The sequence below is a fragment of the Urtica dioica genome, chromosome 8 (assembly GCF_054948205.1).
Source record: "Urtica dioica subsp. dioica isolate 48M chromosome 8, U.dioica_male_clone48M_v1_H2, whole genome shotgun sequence".
Classification (NCBI taxonomy): Eukaryota; Viridiplantae; Streptophyta; class Magnoliopsida; order Rosales; family Urticaceae; genus Urtica; species Urtica dioica.
Window position 1 is genome coordinate 42,633,426 of NC_142763.1, and position 24,769 is coordinate 42,658,194.

The 24,769-nt window shown below is 41.5% G+C and overlaps 1 protein-coding gene across 1 annotated transcript; it reads left to right on the plus strand.

Annotated features, from left to right (window-relative positions):
• The first annotated feature begins 11,266 nt into the window (after positions 1-11,266).
• On the plus strand, positions 11,267-11,575 carry LOC149389871 (uncharacterized). Its single transcript, XM_089622748.1, has one exon. The coding sequence runs from the start codon at positions 11,267-11,269 to the stop codon at positions 11,573-11,575; it is 309 nt and encodes a 102-aa protein (XP_089478874.1).
• The last annotated feature ends 13,194 nt before the right edge of the window (positions 11,576-24,769 follow it).

Genomic DNA, 24,769 nt, shown 5'->3' on the forward strand with positions numbered 1-24,769 from the left:
GTTGTTGCGTTTGTTGTTGGCTTTATCTTTTAGTGCAAGTTGTTTGAAAAGATGTCGGTCTTCATGCTTCTACTTCTGGTGAGACATCCTTCTTTCTATGTGCAGACAGTATTTCGGGCAAGTTTCCAGTATTGACAGATTGCCTCGCTGGTGACTTTATTGCGAGATATTCGTAAAAGGCTGGGTAAGGAAACCCTAGATACACTTCCAGGCCTGTACAGCTGCTATAAAAGCCATGCGCTTCCCCCTTAGCAGCCTTGACGCTTTTGATAAAATACTTAGAGCTCCTAGACGTGCAAGACCGGCGGATTGGGAGGCTTTGTGTTTTGAACGGTGTATTCTCTCAAACACTATTTCAGAAAGATTGAGTGTCTGTGAGAGTTGGGTTCTTTGTTCTCGTGATTGAAGGCTCACGATCATTTGAAGACTGAAAATCATCCGAGCATAGGCGGTTGCTCGAAGAGTGGAATTGGGGCGGATCTCAAATCCAGGGGGAGTCCCTGGTTTAGGTATTCACTGGTGGTAATAGTCTCTAGATTTCATTGATTTGGTGATTGTAATCTTTTTAAACCTTGCGTGTACTATTGACTACAAGATAGTGAAATCCTTTCCACTGGCAGAGTGCCCCCAGACATAGGTGTATTGCACCGAACTGGGTAACCATATCGTGTGTATCTTCTTTATCGTACTGTTTGTTGTTTATCCATTATCTGTGTGCAGACAAGTTGTCGGACACATTGTCAACACTTTGTGTGCAATATCTTGTCTTTGTGTCTAATCAGAATTTCACAAATTTTAAGCCACGAAAACTATTTGGAATGTCTCGGTTTGATTCCAAAGAAACAAGACCGAGAGAGAGAGAGAGAGAGAGAGAGAGAGAGAATTAATTTTTGAAATAATAAAGCTTATCAAGCTTTTTTTCAAGTATGGTGTCGAGTGAGTAAAAAGAGGCTAATTATAGCCTCATAAAACCGTGTGAGCACATGCCCATGAACCACCAAAATGTGGCCTGTGACTTCCACCACTCTAAGCACTATCTCTCCCACATCTTTAAGTGATGACACGGCCATTGACTTTATTCCTGGATCCATGGAAGTGAGCCAATAAGAACTAAACACAGCTAAATCATTTTCTTTTCTTCTCAAGAAAATTGGACAAAATGACATGTATATATAATCTCTTAAACCGAGTCTTATCTTGCCTACAAAGGGAGCGCGGCCAAATATAATCCAACTCAACAACCAATCACAGTGTTCCATCTCATAAATTCACTTAAATTAATTTAGCACTAATAGGAAAATGACATTTGGAAAATCAAGGAACAAATTTACCTAAAACCTATTATAATGCCATGGCCATAAATCCAATTCATAACCTATGGCATTAATTTTGTTAACTTCATGTGTTAAACATCAAAATCAAATATTGACAAGATGAAAAGTCTACGTGAAAAACTAGTTTTCACTTCGAGTGACTTATACAAGTGCATTTCTCTAAATGTACTTGATTTGCAATTAAATCTCATTCTAATAGCTAATTCGACTACTATACTTTATATAGCTTATTGTAGAGACCTTATGGATCTACATGAAAAAAGCTTACGATTGAAACATTGGACACAAAAGTTCTTCAACATTTTCAATATTCATTCTTCATGACAATTGACTACACTAACGAATTGACACTAATAATCTCGTGTCTCATATGTTTTAATTTCTACTCTATGTATTACAACATAACACATTGGGATTTCACTCGATAGCTTATATGTTTACCCTTCATGAATGTCATTAACTAAATGAGAATTATAAATTACCATTTTACCCTTTTAGTTATTGTTTCCATCAACTCCTTTGTTGTTTGTGGGTAAACACAAAAATCCTTAGTGAGATGAAGCAACTATCTCTGCTTAATTCAATGAGTAATATCAATTTGAATATTTGGTCCAGTTAATTTATTCACATTCTCAAGAACAAAGCATGAGGTGACATACATTGAATTTCAACAATCTTGTATGAATTCCATATTTATGAGGCTCATAACCTACTATGACTAAATCATTTCACCAATTGACTAATTAGATATAGAAGGGCCTTGACATTGTCTCATCAAATGAAGATGACTAACCATAAGTGACTATGTCTCATTTCATGATTTAGGTAAGCATGAATATATTCATACATAGTGATTCTAAGAGTAAATATAAGAGTTAAATGGGTTTAACATATACTAGTAGAAATGTTGTGGTCATATTCAATATTTAAAAAAGATATTTAGGATTATAGAGTCCTCAACATTCTATATCACATAACCAGGCATGAAAGGTTCTCCTAACAATCGATACTTGGATCAAATGCCCATTTGATCCCCTTTGTTATATTGCTTTAAGTTGCCTTGAGGAAGGACTTATTACTTTGAAAGCAAATTCATCATTCTACATCTACTTGCGGACATAAAACCTGACATAATGTTTTATAATGTGGTGTGAGCCACGATTTTAAATTAATAATTTTTGGATCCGACTACATAAATCACAATTTATGAGACTGTGATTTTTTTAAACTATGAAGACAACTCAAACTCATGCACCAAATTTGGTGTTGACACCACACAATTTTTTTGTGTTTTTAGCAAGGTTTGAAATGCCATTTTTTTAGGCCGTTTTGAGCCTCCTGATTTATGGAAAATCGACACGTCGACGAAAACCGTACAGAAAATGTGGAAAAGGGCATCTAAAATTTCGTTTTCAAATGACGTTTTCCATGGAAAACGACATGCCAGTGGAAAACCGAACGAAAATAATGTTATCAGTAAACTAATACATAAATAGTTGTAAATATAGTCCAAATTTAAAACACTAAAAATCATACCACACTTAAATTCATAGTCACACCATAAAATGTATCATAGAATGGAATAATAAGTGTTAAAGTGACAACAAAACATTGCAAACCATCATCAAATAAATATGTTCAACACATATAGCTAAAATAGAAAATGAAATGCATCAATAGAATCTTGATGGACGACCCGTTTGGATAAAACTCGGTTGATTTTCTTGAAGCTCGCCATATTGGCACCATATGAAATGTCCCTTGTACAATTGTTTGAAGTTTTGAATATGCATGTCGTAGTCGGCTTGATTATACCCCGCAAAAGTACTTATGAGTTGACATCCTCGTAAACAGGCTATAATATGCTTGACACTGAATCGAGCTACGCGTACACCAAAAGTACAGCGCATACTTATTTGCGGATTAACCTGTGGATGTGCTATTCTTATTGGATTAGGATAATGGTAAGAATGACAAGTATACAAACTGTCACTCTGCGTGTCTGATGTAGTGAATGACATGGTGTCGAACTTAGACATCAGATGATCGACGTGGTAGTCGCTACCAGAGGACATGTATTGTACCATTCCTCTATGTGTTCCACCGCCATAGTATGACCCAAACTCAAAGTTAAAGTTTTCTCCGGACATGTGAAACATGTAATATATTACTTTTCATATTAATCATATATATATATATATATATATATATATATATATATATATATATATATATATATATATATATTGTTTGCGAACTTTAAATACACTAACTTGTCATATCCTTGACGTCGTTCCCCGTGATCTTCATCTTGTGTGGCTTGATAACCTTGTTCCGTAGTCCAATGGTCGTAAGTTGACCTCCACCACTACCACCACAAACCTCGTTACTAGCATCGAAGCCACCACCGTATCCTCCATCTTCACCACCATCAGGACTACGTCCATCGTCTACTGATCCATGTGAAGTCATACCAACATCCTCATTCAATTCCTGGTCTACATAAACGCATTTGTTTTGAGCCTGTGAAGCAACGCGTCGGTCGGGATTCAGGTTTTCATGATCAATGTGAACTGGTCGGATCTATTAAAAGAGTTCATCATCCTCCACATTGTCGCCCATCAACTCCATTGACATTTGGATTATGACCAAAGGATTTTTCTTGTTAGTGATGTCGCTTTCAATATCTTGTAATTGCAGCTTCATGTTGTAGTTACAAAGTACAAGTTCTTCCAATCTCTTGTACACGAGTCCATTTTGTTGCTTTGTGTGGACAAGTGCAAAAGTGATTCAATTTCTCTCGCACACCGATGACAATGTGGTTTGAGACAAAATTCTCATTGCCAACCGCCGTAAAATGGGTGTTTGGACCTCAAACATGGTCCACCATTCCCCTACAAAATTGAAATACAAACGTACGTACTAAAGGATGAAATTAAAAGTCGATTCAAGTCAAATATGAAGTTTGTACCGGAAGCCATTTTCGATCTTCCCGCAACCGCGCTTTTGCTACCAAACATGCCTCTTGCATCGCGAAATGATACAAGTTCATTTCCAATGTCGATGCAATCATCATTCGGAAACAAAATCTCAAGGACTTGTGTAACAGCCAAAACATGCTCAGGTTGCATAAGGATTTTTGAATTATATTGAAACTTTGAATTAGGGTAGTGAGCTACAAGTACAACATTCAAAGATAACAATTATAAATTATACAAAGACTTTCGCAATCAATAAGTGAAATGACTTATATCTGCTTGATGTAACGGATGACAAAGTTGTCTTGTCTATCTTTCAACCGCAATATCCACAACCCATAACTTGCTAGGAATGCTTTCCAACTTCTTTTTCATCAAGTCAAATACGTGATAAAGCAAGTCCATAGTCGGTGTTATTGTTGGGGATGATTCTCCCATATAACTATATAATTGCGGAAAAGTAATTAATTACGCTAATCATGAGCTAATTAATTCATTGATTATATAACAAGATCTAGATTTACGTTAATTAAAATTATACGAGAGCATATATGTCAAGCAACCGATTTAAGAGTAATAGAATACTTACATTGATTTTCAGTTCAGCTACAGAACGCTCCTAAACCAATCGCGTACTCCTTGCGTCGTCTTGATGAAGGACTCAAGGATGACACCTTAGTCTTCCGAAACGTAATCTCCGAGACGAATAAGAAAGATGTGTGGGCACAGTCTTTATCTCATTAGATCACGAAACTAGGTGTTTCGAGATCTCGCTCTTATTTTACTAAGAATGGAAACGAATTTTCGAGGGGAATGAGAGGCAGAAGTGCACGGCCAAGGGAGGCTAGAATGCACGAATTTTTTCACAAATTAATTGCTTATTTTTGTCTTCTCATGAACCCCTATTTATAGTAGTAAAAGGAGATATTCATGGAACCTTCCAGAATATTTTATTTCCTTTTATTGTGTTCACACTAGTGGATTAAATCTAGGTCATTGGATCTCAACAAGTGAATCCTACTTTTTCTCTCATCCATCAGATCAATATCTATGGGATATTATTCTCTATTTAAATAGAGAATATTTTATTTAGTGAGATAATAAAGGAGAATATATTATTTCCCTTTAAATATATTCTCATATATTCTCCTAAATACTTTCCTTTAAATAAGGAGAGAATATAGGACAATATCTTATATTATTCTCTCTCCTTTATTTAAACAACTAAAGAGAAAATATTGGTAAATACCAATTTTGAAATTTTCGAACTTGATGGCACACGGCCAAGGAGATTTGCGCAAATCCTAGTGCCATAAACCCTATTTCGAATCTTCCATGTGTGCAAGGCCCAATTGCTTAAAACCCAATTAATCATTTATTTACTTGGTCCAACAATAAACAAATAATTAATAATTGTTTATTTACTTGATCAAACAATAAATAAACAATTCTACCATAAATATTTATTTAATTCTGCGAATACTCGTTTTCCAGAATTAATGTTGTCAATCATAATTACAACAAGTGAGATGAATAATGATAAACATTATTATACGAAAGTTCTTATCCGTCTTTATCAGAGCCGAATCGGGGACTATGGACATAGTAATAGAAGCTTAACAAATCCGATGAAATAGACGAAATAGTCCTTTCTCTTTTTCCATCGATTCATTTAATCTTGGTCAAATACTCCACTTTGTAAGGCAAGACTGAACTCTCCTTTATACTAAAATTATATTTACTCATCGTGACGACTGTCCACTGATATAGTCAATTCGTGATCAAGATCCTCCAGATTCAACCCGTATCGAGAGAAGTCAATTTATTCCGTTATACGTCCCTTGATACATATCATCCCTAAGCATTGTTGCTTCCCTAGCGAAAGATTCTTTTGAACGTTACTTACTTCGAAAGTGCGCGCAATCTATCGGTTCTGGAATCAACCCTTAGGTGAAAGAACATTAACCTTCTTTCAGGAAGGCTGGATTCCGTATCTGTAAATCATTTCCCACTCAAATTATGCTCTGAGAAAACTCCCAAGACATAAGCTATGATTAGCATGAATAACCTTTTAGCGAATGATTTAAAGAGCTCAGTAACATAACCCAGTGTCCATGATCACTTCAAGATTTAGATCAAGTCTCACTGTGACCATCATAGTGGCCTCGGTTAGTGTGTCGTAACTGTCCTTAAACGACACATCTACACCAAGACATGTCCAAGTCGTACACTTACCACAAGTGTAGAATGCTCCCACATAGTGATCAGCCTTCACCTATGTGTTCCACATATATGACTTTAGATATAGTTTTCCAGGCGTATATCAGTCGTCGACCATGTTTTAGCACACCGCCCGAACTCAGGTGCCCAGCACGTGACTCAGTTAGATACGGAGGCTATGGAATAATGAATGTTTAATAAATCTCATTAAATAAGAAATAACGCTTTCAATTCAAATAGATAATCAATGTCAAACTTTATTTTATTAATAATTTCAACTAGAATTTACATAAGTATCTTCTCGTGGGCAAGAATTCCTAACAGTTATGCCCTCGTACTTGGTTCCGATAAAACAAAACGCACGTCCTACAAGGGATGCATAAATACTCATGGCTTCGGAGAAACTAAGGCATGAGAGAGATCGAAGGAGCTTTAACGGAGCCCAATATCTTAAGAAGAACTCGAAGCGAAACGGACGCGACAATACACGCCATGGCATGTAAGTCCAGCTGGTCCTCTGACCCGGCCGGCCTTGCCTTCCGGCCGGTCACCTTGACCCAGCCGGCCATCCTCTGGTTAGTCATCTTGACCCGGCCGTCCACCATGCCCTGGTTGGTCCTTTGCCACGCCGTCCAGGTGTCCATGGCTGGTCCTCATGCCAAGTCAACCAGGAGTCTCTGTCTAGCCTACTTGCCACGCCGGCCAGGTGCCTTTAGCTAGTCCATCTGCCATGCTGGCCAGGTGACCTTGGCCAGCCAATCATGCCACGTCGGCCCCTTTGAGGCGTTGGTCTCCTACAACAGCGGTCGGTCAAGTGACACCCGGTTTGTCTCCCTTGACCATGTTGCCACCTTGACCCGCCCGGTCCTTTGACCCTAGTGTCACCTTGACACCGGCTCGTCCCTTGACCTCAGTGTTGCCTTGCCACCTGGTCAATCCTCCTTGGAACACAAGCCCTTTCACGCTTGTCAGTCTCTTGACCCGGTGACCGGCCTCTCGGGCACAAGGCCGGTCCGGTCATGCATGTCGGTCCTTTGACCCAGTGACCGAACCCTTGTCCCCTCTGACCATCTTCTTGATGCAGCCGACCGGTCACCAGACACCGGCCGGCCCTTCTCCTGCCACAGCGGGCCGGCCCTCTTTCGGCCGGCCCTCTTGACCCCGGTGTCACCTTGACACGGGCCGGTCCCTTGACCTTGGAGTCAGCTTGACACCGGCTGGTCCCTTGACCCATGCGTCGTCATGCCACCCGGTCAGTCCTCTGGAACACAAGTTTGGTCACGCATGTCGGTCTCTTGACCCGGTGACCAGTTTCTCGAGCACAAGGCCGTTCCGGTCATGCCTGCCAGTCTTTTGGCCCAGTGACCGACTCTTTGCCCTCACTTGCCATCTTCTTGACGCAGTCGGCGGCCTTTTTTTGGCCGGCCCTCTCCTGGTCGGCCACCCCTACCACAGCCGACCGGTCACAATGTACGATGTTCGGCCCTTTTCTTGGCCGGCCCATTGAAACATGGCCGGCAAGGCCATTCCTTTGCTGCCCAAGGCAATGTCAATGGGTCTTTGACTCCTCCAACACCTGAGGGGGAGGTAACGAATTTCTAAACACCCTAAGCTCTGCTAGAATTGTCTCTCAGTAAGTCAACTCTTGAGATTTCATAAGCCCCAAAGTAATCACACTAATGTTAAGCGTCGGATAGCGCGCCAAAGGCACTACCTCTGTGTCCTAATAGTTCAAGTGTTCTTTGTTTCTCAGGAACACACAAGCATCACCGGAGCTACATCAGTAGTTTGGAGTGAAGACTAAACCCACAACTTGGAGCGAAGACTTACCTATAGCCTGGAGCAAAGACTTACCCATAGTTTGGAGAGAAGACTTAGGGACTAACCCAAAACCTTGGCACAGAGCTTGGAGTTGAAGGGATTCGTACCAATTTGGACTTCAGTGCGGTCACAAGATCCATCCATGGATCAAACCACTCTGCTTTTTTATGTTGATCCATTTTTTAGCATTAACATTTTGGCGCTAGAAAGAAGGGATCTCTAGTAACAATCATGAGATTCCATCAGCATTATTTCTTATCATCTCAATCAACTTGCAAACATGGCAACTGACATTCCACTGACGGCTTCTGGAGCGGCTAACAAGCGGAGCATTGGAGCGGTCGCCACAAGCCAAAAACCTCGAGCGACAAGTTCAAGGTACAAACTTTTCTCCCGAGAGAAAATGGATGCGAACTCACTCCCACGAGGGAACTCGAGTCAGCCCCATATCCAAGACTCGAAAGATGTCGCGGGGACATAGTGGAGCAAGTCGACCAAAGAATTGCGCAGCTCCTCGCAAGGCCTAGAGTAGTTTGGACACTTATTGTCAACCTCCTTGGATACACCATCCAAAGGCCTGGCCAAGCCTTGGAAACTAGTGTTGGGCTCCCTAACGACGAGCTCGACCCTAGCTATGCTGGAGAATTCGAATACGGTGAGTCATACTCTGAGACTGACCCCGAACACATAGAGAATGACGAAGAGGCACCTAATGTCATGCTAAACGAAGCAGGCCTCTCTCATCACCAAAACTCTAGGGGAGCAATAAGGCAAGCACCTTCATGGTTGAGGGGATGATACTCACAACCCTCAGCTCTCGACAGACTGGTCCCAATGGAGGATAAAGCTAATAGTCAAGATGCTCAAACAAAGGCACACTCAAGGAACGCCGATCGGCCTTGCATATGAGAGGTGACCTAAGAGAACATCTAAACGGAAGATGCGGAGCTCAAGGAGAATACCTTAGACAAAGGCTTAGCTCACAAAGAGATGCACCTGGAGCCCCTACGAACAGAAACGCCCATGCAGCAAATCTCACTGACCAAGCATCCAACGAAAGAAGGCCAGTGACTCCCCCCGGACAACCTACGGTCCAGGCCACCGGCTTGGACATAGCAACCATGATCCAAAGTCTTCAACACGAGGTTCAAGAGGCTGAGAAAAGCGGGGCTGGGAGGAACTAGCACCTTCAGGGCCCCAGAAATGGCTTCATCACCATTCTCTGCGTCAGTACTCGCCCAAGAGTCTAGAGGAAACTTCAAGACGAACCATTCTCCACGTCAGTTTTCACCCAAGAGTCGGGAGGGGGAACTCAAAGACTTCGTGCTGAAAATTGTAGGCACATCGCAAGCTCTAAATCCTCAGCAACAGCAAAATGGAAAAAAGACAACGTGGTTGTCACCACCACCGACAAGACGAAACTGGGCCTAGGATCAACACATGGAGCCATGATGCACTTTGTGAGCACCATCTTTGGTGGCCCCGAGACTGGAGACACTACACAACAAAGAAAGAAATATGCGAGAGCCGGCTATGATGGAAGCGCGCCCGAATACGTCAATCTGACACAACATTTTGAGGACCTACCCAAAACACCGTACACAGAGATATGATTCACCAAGGAAGAAGTGCTACGCATTGTGCATCCGCATAACAACGCCATTATTGTTGCAGCTCAAATGGCCAACAACTTGGTGAGGCAAATCCTTGTGGATAAAGGAGAAACAGAGGAGTTGCCTCTGTTTACCTCTCTGACGCTCAACATTAGGAGGATTGAGGTGAGAGATAAGGTTTTACAGTGTTTAGAGGCCAAAGATGAGTGAAACGAGTGACTCAGAGGTTTGACAGCGTTTCGGAGCCCAAATTCGGATTACCTAACGCTTGGAGTTGAGATCTGTATTTATAGGCTCGGAGGCCTTTCTCCCTAGCCTCAAGGAAGGACTTAGGCGTGCAATCCGTCCAGTCGGCCATTAGTAAACAGAGGTCAGATGACTGGGAAGGTCTGGCCGCCCGAGAATGGCCGTTCGCAGCTGGCCACTCGGGACTGGTCGCCCGGGAGTGGCAGTCCGGGACTGGCCGATCGAGCCTGGCCGCTCGGGACCGGTTGCTCGGGCCTATACGTTCGGAGGGCCGTCGTGATCGCTACGTCCTTGACGGTCCGGAACGGGCCAACAACACCTGGGATCGATCCAAAAATCATCGTCCACCGACTAAACGATGATGAGAAATATCCCACCAAAGTTCGGGCTAGACGAACATTTAACTCGGAGAATTGGATAAACTCCTCAAAGAAAACTTCATCAAGGAAACAAAGTACCCCAAATGGGTGGCAAATGTTGTCATGGTGAAAAAAGAGAACGAAAAATGGAAAATTTATGTTGACTACACGAATAACAATAAAGTGTGCCCCAAGGACTGCTTCCCACTTTCGCGCATCGTTCAACTGGTGGACACCACGGCTGGTCACGAGCACATGAGCTTCATAGATGTGTACTCTAGCTACAACCAGATACGAATGCACGAGCCTGACCAAATCAAGACAATGTTCGTCACTGACCGGGGGTTATACTGCTACAAGGTCATGCCATTCAGTCTGAAGAATGCTGGAGCAACATATCAACGCTTAGTGAACCTCATTTTCGCCGACCTGATTAATAAACAACAGAGGTCTATCTTGACGATATGCTCATCAAAAGCCTTAAAGTTGGATACCACGTCCGAAACCTGAAGGAGATGTTCACTCTGATGTGGAGATATAAAATGAAGCTCAATCCCTACAAGTGGGCATTTGGATTCAAATCTGGAAGACTCCATAGGTTTATCGTGAGCCGACGTGGGATCGAGGCAAATCTGGAGAAAAGCGTAGTGTTGCTGGAGACGAAATCCCCTAGAAGGGTAAAAGAAGTGTAAAGCATGACTGAGCGAATCGCAGCCCTAAGTCGTTTCGTTTCTAAAGTGACCGACAAATGTCTGTCATTCTTTAAAGCGCTTAAGAATGCGAAGGGACTGGAGTGGAGCGAGGAGTATGAATGGGCCTTCCAAGACCTAAAGACTTATTTTGGCTCACCACCGCTCTTATTAAAGCCTAAGGAAGGAGAGACACTATACGTGTACCTCTCAGTATCGCAAAGGGTTGTAAGCATTGTCCTGGTGAGGGTGGAAGAGAGGGTCCAATCTATCTATTACGTGAGCAAAGCCCTCTTGGATGCGGAGACACGTTAACCTAAGATAGAAAAAATCTCTCTCGCACTCGTAACTAGAGCCAAGAAGCTTCGGCCTTATTTCTAAGCTCACCCAATCATTGTGCACACCGAACATCTCATTCGAAAGGCCCTTCAAAAGGGGACCTCTTCACAAATGATGATATGGTCATGGGAACTTAGAGAATATGGAACCGAATTCCAACCAAGAGCTAAGATCAAGGGGCGAGCTATAGTTGACTTCATCGCCGAGTTCACATACGACGTGAACCTGGAGGAAGGTGATGAAGAAGAAGGAAGACAAGTCATGTGGGGCATGTATGGAACTTCCATGTGGATGGCACTTCAAACGCTAAAGGCGCTGGGGCTGGATTCATCATCACCAACTCCGATGGAGAGAAACTGAGATACGTCTTACATTTCCGGCTCAAATCCTCCCAACAATGAGACCGAATACGAGGCGTTGATCACATGGTTGGAGCTTGCAAAGAAGCTAGGAGTGGCCAACATCCACATACACTGTGACTCACAATTGATCGTCCACCAAGTCAAGCGTGACTACGCTGCAAATGAGGCCAACATGGCAGCCTACCTGCCTACAGCAAACAACGAGCTGGAGGCATTCTCGTGGTTTGAGATCACGCAAGTTCCAAGAAGCAAAAACAATGAGGCCGATGCCTTAGCATACCTCACATCTGGGGTCGACATGGAGGGTTTAGAAAAAGTGGCCATCGAGACCTTCCTAAATCCCTCAATATCCCGCGAGGAAGTGAGCGTGATAAACGAGAATCCACCACCGACTTGGATGAAACCAATCAAAAAGTTCATGAAGCATGGAGAACTCAGGACTGATTGGGAAGAAGCAAAGAAGTGGAAAATGCCACAAAGTACATGATGAGAGGAGACATAATATACAAGCAAGGGTACTCACAACCACTTTTGCGATGCTTGGGAGAAAATAACACCAAAGCCATCTTTCGAGAGGTCCAAGAAGGGATCTGCGGTAATCACTCCGCTGGGCAATCACTAAAACGAAAAGTACTCAACAAGAGGTCGACGCTGAAAAAGACGCCCATGGCTAGGCAATGAGATGCGACAAGTCCCAACGGTTTGCGCACCTAACAAGAAGGCCACTAGCTGTCTTATGCCATATCATTGTCCCTCGTCCATTCCGAAATGGGGGGTCGACATCATAGGGAAGCTGCCAAAGGCCCCTGGAGGACGCGTATTCGCAATTGTGGCTGACTACTTCACAAAATGGATCGAAGCGGAGCCGCTCGTCAAAATCACCGAGGCGAATACGAAAAAATTCATCTAGAAGTCCATCATATGCCGCCATGGAATCCCCGTATCAATCGTCACCGATGATGGGTCGTAATTCGACAACAAGCGTGTGAGGGGGATCTGCGCACTGCTCAATATAAGAAAGATATTCTCTTCACCAAGACATCCTCAAGATAACGGCTTAGTGGAGGCCGTGAACAAGACCCTAAAAGACACCCTCAAGAAGAAGCTCGAGGAGAATAAAGGAGCATGGGCAGACGAGCTAGCGTTTGTCCTATACGTGTACAGGACCACCGCACGCATTGCAAATGGAGAGACCCCGTTCTCACTCACATAAAGGGTCAAAGCCATGGTCCTTGTAGAGATCGAGGTTCCAACGCCTCGCATAGCTTTGACGAGGATAGAAACAACGAGGCCATGAGGATCGAGCTGGATCTCATCGAAGAAAGTCGGGCCCATGCATTCACACACCTTGCCATCGAAAAGTGAATCGACAAAAGGCACTTCAACTCGAAGGTGAAAAAGAGAAAATTCAGCAAGGGGAGCCTCGTTTTGAGAGAGGTGTTTCAAAACACCAAAGTCCCCGGAGTCGGAGTCTTGGGGCCCAATTGGGAGGGATCATACAGAGTATGCAAGTAATCCACGATGGTACCTACTGCCTCGAAGAGATGAACGGCATAATCATAAACCATTCGTGGAACTTCGAACACCTTAAGTAGTACTATCAGTGAATCAACGTCCGCGTCTTCATAATTTATTTTACTTTTGAGTATTTTCAATCAAGGCTACACGCCAAAGTCTTTGTAATCAAAGGCCAAGTGCCAATTAATAAAGACGCGTTCTGTTTTCAAAAAACACCAAGTATTATTAAAATTTATCTAGTTTTGTCCTAACTTCTCTTGATACAGATTAGCAAGCACAAAACTGGGGGGTTAAGGGTAGACGAAGGCGACAGACTTTAGCCGAATAACAAAAACCCCGAAAAACGGAGACTCCAATCCAAAAATTGGAACCCCATCGACGCTTAAGCACAATACGCTATTTAGGGGAACGTGGTGAGAAGTCCACTAAAGCTAAGCTATGGAGGTTAAAATGCAACGTGGCGAGAAGTCCACTAAAGCTAAGATATGAAGGCTATAATGCAACTTGGCAAGAATTCGAAAAAAGAATAAGCTATGGAGGCTGTAATGCAACGTGGCGAGAAATCCACTAAAGCTAAGCTATGGAGGCTATAATGCAACGTGGCGAAAAGTCCACTAAAGACTAAGCTATGGAGGCTGTGATGCAACGTGACAAAAAGACCGCTAAGCTAAGCCTTGAAGGCTATGAAGTGACATGGCCCACTAAGCTAAGTCGTAAAGGCCAAAGCGCGACGCAGTACGAAGACCACTAAGCTAGGCCATGAAGGCTATGACGCGACGTGGCCCGCTAAGCAAGCTATAAAGTGTTGTCAATGGTGCCCACAAGAAGAGTTGTAGTCTTTATTTTGTACATTTGATGTAACAAAGTCTCACGAAGACTCTTTCTTGTAATTGCTTATTCATTAATAAAAGTTGAAACGTTCATTCATTCTTCCTTGTCTGTTTGAAGCTTTATGATAAAACCTTAGTCTTTAGTCCATAAACAAACTTAACAACTTGCAAAGAGACAAATGTAGATTTGCATGAACGAACTCTTCGTAGTTTGCTTAAAACGATATATTCGCAATCTAAGGGTCAAAGGGCTATTGACCTCAGTACGATTGTTAGGAGAATCTATGATGTCTGGTTATGGGGCATTGAGAGTTAGAGACTCTATAATTCTTCTAGGTATCTTCTGAAGGTACTGAATTGACCAGTGCACTTCTAGAGACAAGATAAGAACAAACCATTTACCCTCTTATGTCTCGAAGTCACTACGTATGAATTGCATCATGCTTACCTTAATCCTGAAATGAGACATGTCATTTCATAGTTTACGTATTCTCATTTGAGAAAGTCAGAGTTCGGACTCACTATGTGATTCCGAACAGGACCTATTGGTGAAGTACTAAGTTATGAAGATGTCATGAGTAACTTTGTGAAGATCTCATAGATATGGAATTCATGTACAAGATTGCTGAAATGCAATGTATATCACCTCATGCTTTGTTCCTTGGAGTGTGAATAAATGAACTGGCCAGTGTCCAAATTGAGTCCTGACTCTTTTGGATGAAACAATGTGACTTGTTAGCTCCTCGTCAATACATTGTTTCTAACTTATTCACAAGCGACAAAGGAGTTGAGGAAATAACAGCTAGAAGGGTAAAATGGTAATTTCGCAAATCCCGACTAGCTGATGATATTCATGAAGGGTAAACATAGATAATATTCAGTGGATCCGCTCATCATAATTTGGTTCAATTCTTGAGTAGAAAATAAATTCATTTGAACCGAGAGATTTTCAGTGTCAACTCTTTAGTTGAGTCAGTTGACATTAAGCTAAACTTGGAAAAGGTTTGTGAACTTTTGAGTCCAAGTGTTTAGCTCAAGATTTGTTCATTTGGATCCATGAGGTCACTGTCACAAATCACATCGAGTAAGAATAGTTAAACTAGAAGCTAAGTCAAAACAAGAACGAGACAAGTTTTGTGAAAATTGTCAAAAGGGTATTTTTGTCTTTTGAGACATAAGATGAAATGAATGTCAATAAATTTTTTGACATGGTCATTTGATGACATGCATCACTCGGCCAAAATTAGATTTATTGGGCCTTGTGGATTAATTTCATTTCATAAGAATTTTATTGAAAATTCTTAATGGGCATTTTTCATGTTGTCATGAACAAATGGAAAAGCTTCTAGAAGGCCATGGGCGCCCACTACCCAAAGGAAAAGAGAGAATATTTTGTGCATAAATGTATCAAGATACTTGCCAAAAGAAAAAGAGGAAACAAATTTCCCATGCATGCATAAGGGAATTCGGCCAAGAAAAGTCAAGGCAAGGCAAGGAATAAAAGAGGAAACAAATCCAAGGTGTCATGAAGGCATAGTTGGCCGTGTGACTTGGATAGAGAAAAGGGAAATATTTTCTCATGAATATGTGATATTCTATAGAAGAGGAAACTACTTTATTGAAGGTAAAACCTCTCCTATAAATAGAGCCATCATTCCTCTCATTTTATTCATTCCACATAAGTTAGAGATTGAGAGACTCTCTCTCTAGACCTTGTGGCTGATTTCTCCTCTCTCTCTCTCTAGTTATTTTTCGTTTTTGTTTTGGCACCTAGGTCCTCATTTGACCTAGTGGTTTTAGCTCTTCAACTCTGAGACTTGTTCTCGAGTCGTCGTGTTTAAAAGTGTCCACTCACTAATTCCTTATTTCTCGAGTGATTCATGTGATAGAAACTTTCGTGGTTGCTCGAGTTGGCGAGGAAATAAGAGAGACGTGCTGCGAGGGGAGACGAACGTTGCAACTTTCCAAAAGCTTCTCAACGTTCAAGCTTCTAAAAAGGTAAGTAATCTTTTATGCTCATAATGGTTTTTATTTACATGTGCTTGCTCTTTGTCTAGGTTAGTAAAATCGTTTTACTTGTTAAAAGAAAATTTTAAAATTCCGCCGCTTACCGAAGCGTTAAACTTTTTCTTAAACCCTAGATCAATTCCAACATAAAGACCGAAGCGTGACATGGTACAAAGCCCACTAAGCTAAGCCATAAAGGCCGAAATGTGACGTGGTACAAAGCCCACTAAGCTAAGCCATAAAGACTATGACGCGACGTGGTCCGCTAAGCAAAGCCATAATGGCCAAGGTGCGACGCGGCACGAAGCCCATTAAGCTAAGCCGTAAAGGCCAAAATGTAAAGTAGTACGAAGCTCACTAAGCTAAGCCATAAAAGCTATTACTCGACGTGTCCCGCTAAGCTAAGCCATAACTGCCGAGATGCGACGCGGCACGAAGCCTACAAAGCTAAGCCATAAAGGCTATGACGCGACGTGGCCAGCTAAGCTAAGCCGTGAAGGCCGAGACACGACGCGCCATAAAGTCCACTGAGCTATACCACAGAGGCTGTTAAGTGACATGGCCCGTTAAGATAGCCACAGAGGCTAAGACACGATGCAGTACGAAAGACCCGTAAAGGGCAAAAGTTCACATAAGTGACCTGGAGAATCGCTTGAGGCCCGCTAAGGGCAAAGGTCCGCATAAATGAACTGAAAATTTTCTTAAAGACCCGTATTTACAACAATGGCAATCTCGAGGCACAAATTGTCAAGAATTAGTTGTTACTACACGTTGAGATCCACGACCTCCTACTGAGAAGCAATTAGTTTCTCGCACGTTGACTCAAGCTCCCCCGCCACTCGGTCCCAAACTTGGAGTGCTTCACGACGAGCCGCGTCACAAGTCTCGAGGGATCAACGCACCAAACCCAACTGCACGGCAAATATGGAGAATTTCTCATCGGCCACCCGAGCCTCCCCACGAAATCTCTCTCCAGCTTTAAGAGCAATACACGTTGCAATTTCTTCACGCACCTGGAAGAGCTCCTAGGAAGATGAACTGCTGCCCTCGACACGCGATGACTCGCGAAGATAAGCCTAACATCATAGTAACACCCCCTGAACCACCCGGTAAATCGAGCAAAGTCGGAGAGTACCACCCCGAAGACGACATCCTCTCGGGAGTCAGATAAGCTTGCTCAGACATGAAGTGCTGGGAGTAGCACGCATGGCCTTGAGAAAAGTAGACTCTTCAGCCTCAGGGTCAGGAGAGAAGTCGGAAACTAGACGGAAAGGTAAGGGAGCGTTCCTGAACACATGGGAAGACAATCAGATCCAAGGCTTTTGATTCTTGGAGTATGAATCACCAACCAGTCGCGAGCCGTTATGATCACGGACTTGATAGAAAGCATATTATTTCTTGACCTCGGAGACCGCTACGAGATTTCGAAAGTCATATGTGGTCATGCGTTTTCCTTCCTTGTCGTGCCATAGCATGTGACATAAAGCAAGCACACAATAAAAATAAGGACTCATCTGGGAAGCATGCACCTGAAACCGAGAGAGCAACTCTTGAACGATAAGCTGCCAGGGTAGCTGGAGTCCCCCCACAAGATAGGCGATGTGCATGGCAGTAAACCCACTTCGCAGAAGATAGGGGCGATCATCTCTGAGCGGTCGGATAATCTCCAAGGACAGAGCAACTTTGTACAATGCTCACAGAAAATTGAAGCGATGAAGGGTGACAGTACTCCGGATGTCAAGCCTCGAAAAATCGAAGGTAGGCTCTCCAAGCAAGACCGATCGCTTCAACAACTCGCACTCTGTGGTCCTTGACACATTCTCCGCAATTCTCGACCTCTTCATCGTTTGAAACTGCTAGAAGCCTCGACGCCAATGTACTCCTCTTCGAAACTAAGGGATGAACGTCGCAAGATCACATACGGGTCATCACCTTCCTCCCCATCGCACTCTACAGTCCTCGACATGTTCTCAGCAGACTCGACCTCTTCATTGTCTAACCTGCTTAAAGCCTCGACGCCCGTGTACTCCTCTTCGGAACTGAGAGATGAACGTCGCAAGATCACATACAGGTCATCATCTTCCTCCCCCGCTCGCATTGCCGCCATGGTTGCCGAATCCAAAGGTGTTGGAGCCTCAACACGTGGAGAAACTCCTCGAACTTCTCTTACCATCGTAGAAGCATCACCTCGTAAGGCAGCATGAGAGACGTCAACCAAGATCGGGGGATCTCTCAAACAAACCCTGGCCGGCCCTGACACGCCGGCCGGGCCAAGAGCAGCCGACCCTGACACGTAGGTCAGTTCAAGCGTGACCGACCGAACTTGATCGGCTAGGTCGGACACAACCGGCCCCAGGCACCGACCGGCCTAGACGTGACCGTCCACAGGAGACCTACAGGCCAAGACGTGACCAGACCCAGGAGACCGGCCGGCTTAGATGTGTTCGACCCTAGGAGACCGGTCTAGTGCCACCAGTCAGAAGGCATTCGGTTGAGCCAAAGAATCTGAGCTGGTAATAAGTTTATCGCTTAATCTACATCGACCAATAAACAGGGTGGTTAATGTTATGCCATCATTCTCGGTTCCGATAAAACAAGACGCACGTCCTACAAGCGACGCGTAAAGGCTCATGGCTTTGGAGAAACTAAGGCACGAGAGAGATCAAATGAGCTTTTACGGAGCCCAAGATCTTAAGAACTCAGAGCAAAATGTACGCGACGAGACACACCGTGGCACGTAAGTCTGGCCGGTCCTCTAACCTAGACGGCCTTGCCTTCCGGCCAGTCACCCTGACCCACCCGGCTGTCGTCTGGCCGGTCATCCTGACCCGGTCGACCACCATGCCCCTGGCCGGTCCTTTTTCCATACCGGCCATGAGTCTCTGACCAGCCACTCCTACCATGCCGGCCAGGAGTCTCCGACCAATCTACCTGCCATGCCAGCCACGTGCCCTTGGCTGGTCCTCCTGCCACGCCAGCCCGGTGACCTTGGCTGTCAAAATACTCGAGGACTCGTCGGTTTTTCGTCCGGAGTATAGGAGTTTTACGCATGATTAACGCACCTATCAAAGGTTTCCATTTAAAAATATAAGGTTTTTATTTTTATTTTTATACTCAAGGGTGTCATAACATCTACTCTCTCCCACCAACTCAGACAAGCACTACATTTCTTTCAAGATTATAATAAAAATAATTAAAAAATGGCAAGACCACATGGTGCTTCCAGAGGAGGAGTCTCTAGGCCCATGAGGACCATCACGTCTTACAACCGAGCTCGCTCGAGGTAAAATCAAGAGAGATAATTATCGCTCTCTTGAGGCGAACTCAGCAAGACCGCCACCAAGGGGAGGGCAAGTGGGCCATTGCCCAAGGCCCTTTCCCCCAACAAGGCCCGTTTATTATTTTAATAAATATATTTAAGATCTACATCTAACACTATTATAATGTTAAGCGTTGGAGAGCGCGCCAGAGGCACTACCTCTGCGCCCCAATAGCTCAATTGTTCTTTGTTTCTCAGGAACATTCAAGCATCAGCGGAGCTACATCCATAGCTCGGATCGAAGACTAGACCTACAGATTAGAGCAAAGACTTAACCATAGCGTGGAGCGAAGACTTACCCAAGCTTGGAGCGAAGATTGTTAACGCTCGAAAATCAGGTCAACACTAGAAAGCCGTCGGTGGTTCATCCTAGGGTCGGACCCTGAGGTTGGACGTAGGCTGGTGATGTCAAACGCCTGAGATCACTGACCTCTAAAAGATGATCGGGAGTCTGAATTTGTATGTCACATGTGAGAGGAAAAAAAACGTGAACTAGATGGACCCCAAAAGTTTCCCTTCTTCAAGCACTCCGACGCTTAACATTAGTGTTTGTGTAATGTGAACGTGTACGAAGCAAACATCATCTTAGCTCGGGAGCGTTTTGAGTAGTTTATGAAGGTTTGAGAGAGTTTGGGCTTTCTCGAATAAGATTTGACTTACAGACTGAAGGGTAAGATCCCATATTTATAGGTGGACGGGCTGAGGGCGTGCGCAGCCCAAGTTCCAAGATAGGCCCGTGGAACCTCGTTGGGAGGGTTCGCGCGGGGGCCTAAGGGCTTGGCCACGAGGGGCGTGGCCATTGGTAGGTGAGGCCTTCAAGGCACGAGGCGGTGCCTCGGGCTATTTGGTGGTGATGACTGACGCAATAGAGCTGGGCCTCGTTGCGAGCTAGCGGGCCTGCCCTTTCGGGCTGGGTCTCGCTCGTGGCTCGTGGGGCCTGTTCTTGTGAGCTGGGCCTCGCCAATCACTTGGCGGGGTGGCCTGGTTTTTCAAGCCTCGCTGGAAGCCCGCGAGGTCTGCCATTTTGGGCTGGGCCTCGCTCAAGATCGGCCGGAGATTGGCTTTGTGGCGGAGAAGAATGATTGTTTTCCTCAGATTCCGTCAAATTTTATCTTCTTCTAAGGGTTGATTTTGACCCTATAACATTAACCCATCAGCTTCGCATGAGTCTTTCACTGCCGTGAAGCTTGCCTGCGAGATTCTTGTCACTGCGCCGACCGGAGTTTTGATTATCTCCGGTGGGTTTTTCGTTTATGCGATGTGTTTTAAAGGCTCTCGTTACCTCGGGACTTGCTTATGAGTCTCTGGGTACTTGGATTTTTTTGCTTCTTTGAGAATCTTGTCACCCGTTTAACCGTGCGGTTCTATCGAGCGTCGACGTTGTTTTGCATGCATTTTTAGAAAGAGAAAAAATTATGCAAAAAAAAGCACAAACAAACCAATATGAAGTGCATGGACAAGGTTCTCAATATCGAGCATCTAATTATCAACGAGATCAAGCTCTGGAAGATCTCAATGAGATCAAGCTCATGGAGGACAAGCTCAAGGAGATCAAGATTAAGATTTTACTCAGTATTATAATTATCTTGGTCGAACAAGAAATATTTTTCCCGGTTATTAAATTATTTTTTAAGTTTTTATTATGTCTATTAAAATTATGTTATTGTTTTTAGTTTTTAGTTTTTATGTTTATTTTGTGTGTTAAATTTTAACTTTGTAATCTATGTTTAAATTTTTTTTTTTTAATATGTTTTTGTGGTCAATTATGAGTTTTGATATTTTATGAAAATTTATAGGGTTAAAAATATATATAATATGATGCAAAATCAATTGATATAAAAAAAATTAAAAGGAATAATGTGTGGTACAATATCATGGAAAATATGGTGTGATATTGTATCACACGTATATGTGTTGTGTCTTTTTCAGCTAGGTTGGAGAAGAATCAGCGCTATATCTGGCGTTATAGTGGCTGATTGAAGAAGCTCTAACCGCTAATGTGCGATAACTTACTACAAATTAATTTGGCACTGATGAATATATCATATTTTTCAATATATTTATCAATGTGTCAATACATTAATAAATATAAATAATATAGTCAACGATCGTGACATTGTTCCTGTTGTGTGTTTTCTGATCATGCAAGGAGTTTATGCTCTTCAAAATTTAACTAATATCAACATTTTTTTCGAGTTCTAGTCTGCATAGTTTTTTAGGTTTAAATTATCGATAAAAATTTACGAGCATGAATGATGATCTCAAAAAGTCTCTCGTTGAAGCACAATCTAAATCCCGTCGTCAAGAGGCACAATTAGAGTTTTTAAGTTCGGCGTCGAGCATTTTTAACTTAAAGTTGGGTTCTCTTTGTTTTTCTTCGATTTTTTAGCTTAAAAAAACTAAAAATTTGCATTAAAAGTGATTTTAATTGTTGAATGACTTTAACACTTGGATAAATACTAGTTATATAAATATAAATAGTACATAACAACATTTCTTCCCTTGTAAAGAATATTTGAGTAAACTAGAGCATCATCCATAGTTTATGTACACATAGAAACTTTCATGCCCTTTTGTCCATTAGGGACTCTAATGGACCAAGTAGACCTCTAGGCGCTTCATTCAAAGTCTTGTTCGGTAAAAGAGAAAGAAGATTGAGGGATTAATTTGTAGATATTAAATTATAAAAATTAATCAATTGTGTTGTTTAGTAAAGATGATAAAAAAGAAAAACGAAAGAATTGCGATTGATTTGTTGTGGGACCCATCAAAATCTCTCCCACATTTTCGGCATATCGCTTAGCCCCATCTTCGGTACAAGAGCGCTCGGTCAGTTTGTCCAATTTGGATGAATGGAGAAGAATGAAAACAAAAAACTTGAGTAATTTTCAAATATTACATTTATTATTATAATTATTATGTAAAAATGATAGTGATGTCATAATTTTAATATAATAAACATCAATCATTTATCATTGCTTTTTATTTATACCAACCGATAAAAAGAAAAAATGTATTTTAATCTTTGTTCACATTGTATTAATCAACTTTTTAAAATTTTATAATCGACTTATTTTCCATTATACTTAATCTATACAATTATTTTTTCATCTTTTCTGCCAAATAAAGCCTATAGGTGTATTTCTGAATTTTGTTCGACCAGAGAATTGTCCTATCTCTTAATGCGGGACCTTGTTGCATCTGCAGAAGCTATATCGTGTATTGTAAAGCTTTTTAGAAATGTAAATTAATACATAAATAAAACAGACATATTAACAATTATTTCAAATTATATCGAGCTTATTATTAAATGTCGCATAGATTAGGTATATTAATGTGGCTGAAAAAGGCTGAAGTAAATGTTGGGAATAAAGCAGATTATATAAGGTAGTTGGCTATAACTTTAGTAATGAGATATTTCCATTTCATTTATTGTTTAATTGTATTATTAGTCCAAACTCTGAAACATCCACGTTTTATTTATTTATTATCAATAAAAACGTATCTCTAAATGCCAAGTCATTAGGTGTTTGACAAGTAGTGCTTTCACATTCCTAACCAACCCAATCTGTCAAAAACATTACTTAATTTGTACGGTCAACCTGCTATTAATTTATTTATTTTTTCAAATTAATCATCTCACTAAGCAAGCATTCATTAATTCAAGCCACCAAACAAGCTAGTGCTCTTGAACTCGATAGATACATATATATAATAATAATCTCATTGATGGCTTAACGGTATTATACATGAATTATCCTTCTGTAGATACATACTTAACTTCATTTCAACTGATAAATAATATTATTAAATTGTTGCTTGATCTAGTCAAAATCCATTTCTTAGTTCTAAAACTATAGTTTACTCGTGGTAATGCGACACTTGCTACAACTCCAATTAAAGTATATTATTATACAATTCTACTTGGCAATGAATATTCCTTTAACAATGCTAATAGCCTAATACTGCCCATTCAATCAACACTCGGAGATCTCACGAAGTTTAAATATACAAAACAATACGTCCCACCTAAAGATGTAGATAGAGATTAAAGTATATGTTAATATATTTCTAATAATATTTTAGCTGAATAAATTTGGCTAATAAAAGTTTATCGACTTTTTTAATAGAAACAATTAAAGATTTCGGTTAATATCTATTAAATTTTTTTAGTAGCAGGTAACCAATTTTCTACCATTGTAATCAATTTCTCACAAATTTTGGAGAGTTCAAATTTTTATTTTTGTTACAAAAAATAAAGAAACTAGTGATATTTGTGATATAACATATTTTTAAGAAAAGTATGTAATTTATAGTAAATTAAAGAGAGAGATATCTGATATTTTTGAAAACTAAAATAAATAAATAAAATTGTGCATTCAATTAAACACAGCAATTACGGGGATATTTTCTCTTTGCATATATGTTTATTATTATTTTGTGTGTGTGGTTAGGATTATGTTCCATTCTTTGATCATAATAATAATAAAATAAAAAATGTTCCATTCACCATTAACTATATATATTTTAGTTATATGCTCGTCAAGAAATAGATGCATAAGTGTTTATATAAGTGCATGATTGGAAGTAGATAGTAGTATTAGTACTAATATTCTTTGATGGCCAAATACGTATTAGGTGTACATATGATGATTAAGTGCAAATTATGGAGAAGCAAGGGTGGGAGATAGTCCAGGTGGATTAGGTTGGCCTTGTTGGGCACTTATTTAATTAAGGCAAATAATTAATAACGTAGCAATTTGTTATGTCTTAAGACTTAACCACATGGGTTGCCATCCCTATGCCAAACCTCATCACCAAAACACGTGCGACCCTCAGAGCTTTGTTTCATCATCAAATCGTTTGCAGACTTTATCATAAAGTCATAATAAAATATATAAATAAATTTTGCATTTCTTTTATTGTATTATAGCTAGGCTCATTTCCGGAATTCAATTTTTTCTATGAAACCAGTCTCTAATTATTCTTCTAATAGGACTGTGAGCTAGAACTATAAATTTCTTTTAAATGGACTAATATGAAAATATTCAATTATTGTATTATAGCTATAATACAATAATTTTGTATTATAGCTAGGCTTCATTTTCGGAATTCAATTTCTATGAAACTAATC

Excerpts from the sequence above, each read along its gene's own strand:
- LOC149389871 (XM_089622748.1), top strand. The coding sequence starts at position 11,267 with ATGACTGAGCGAATCGCAGCCCTAAGTCGTTTCGTTTCTAAAGTGACC.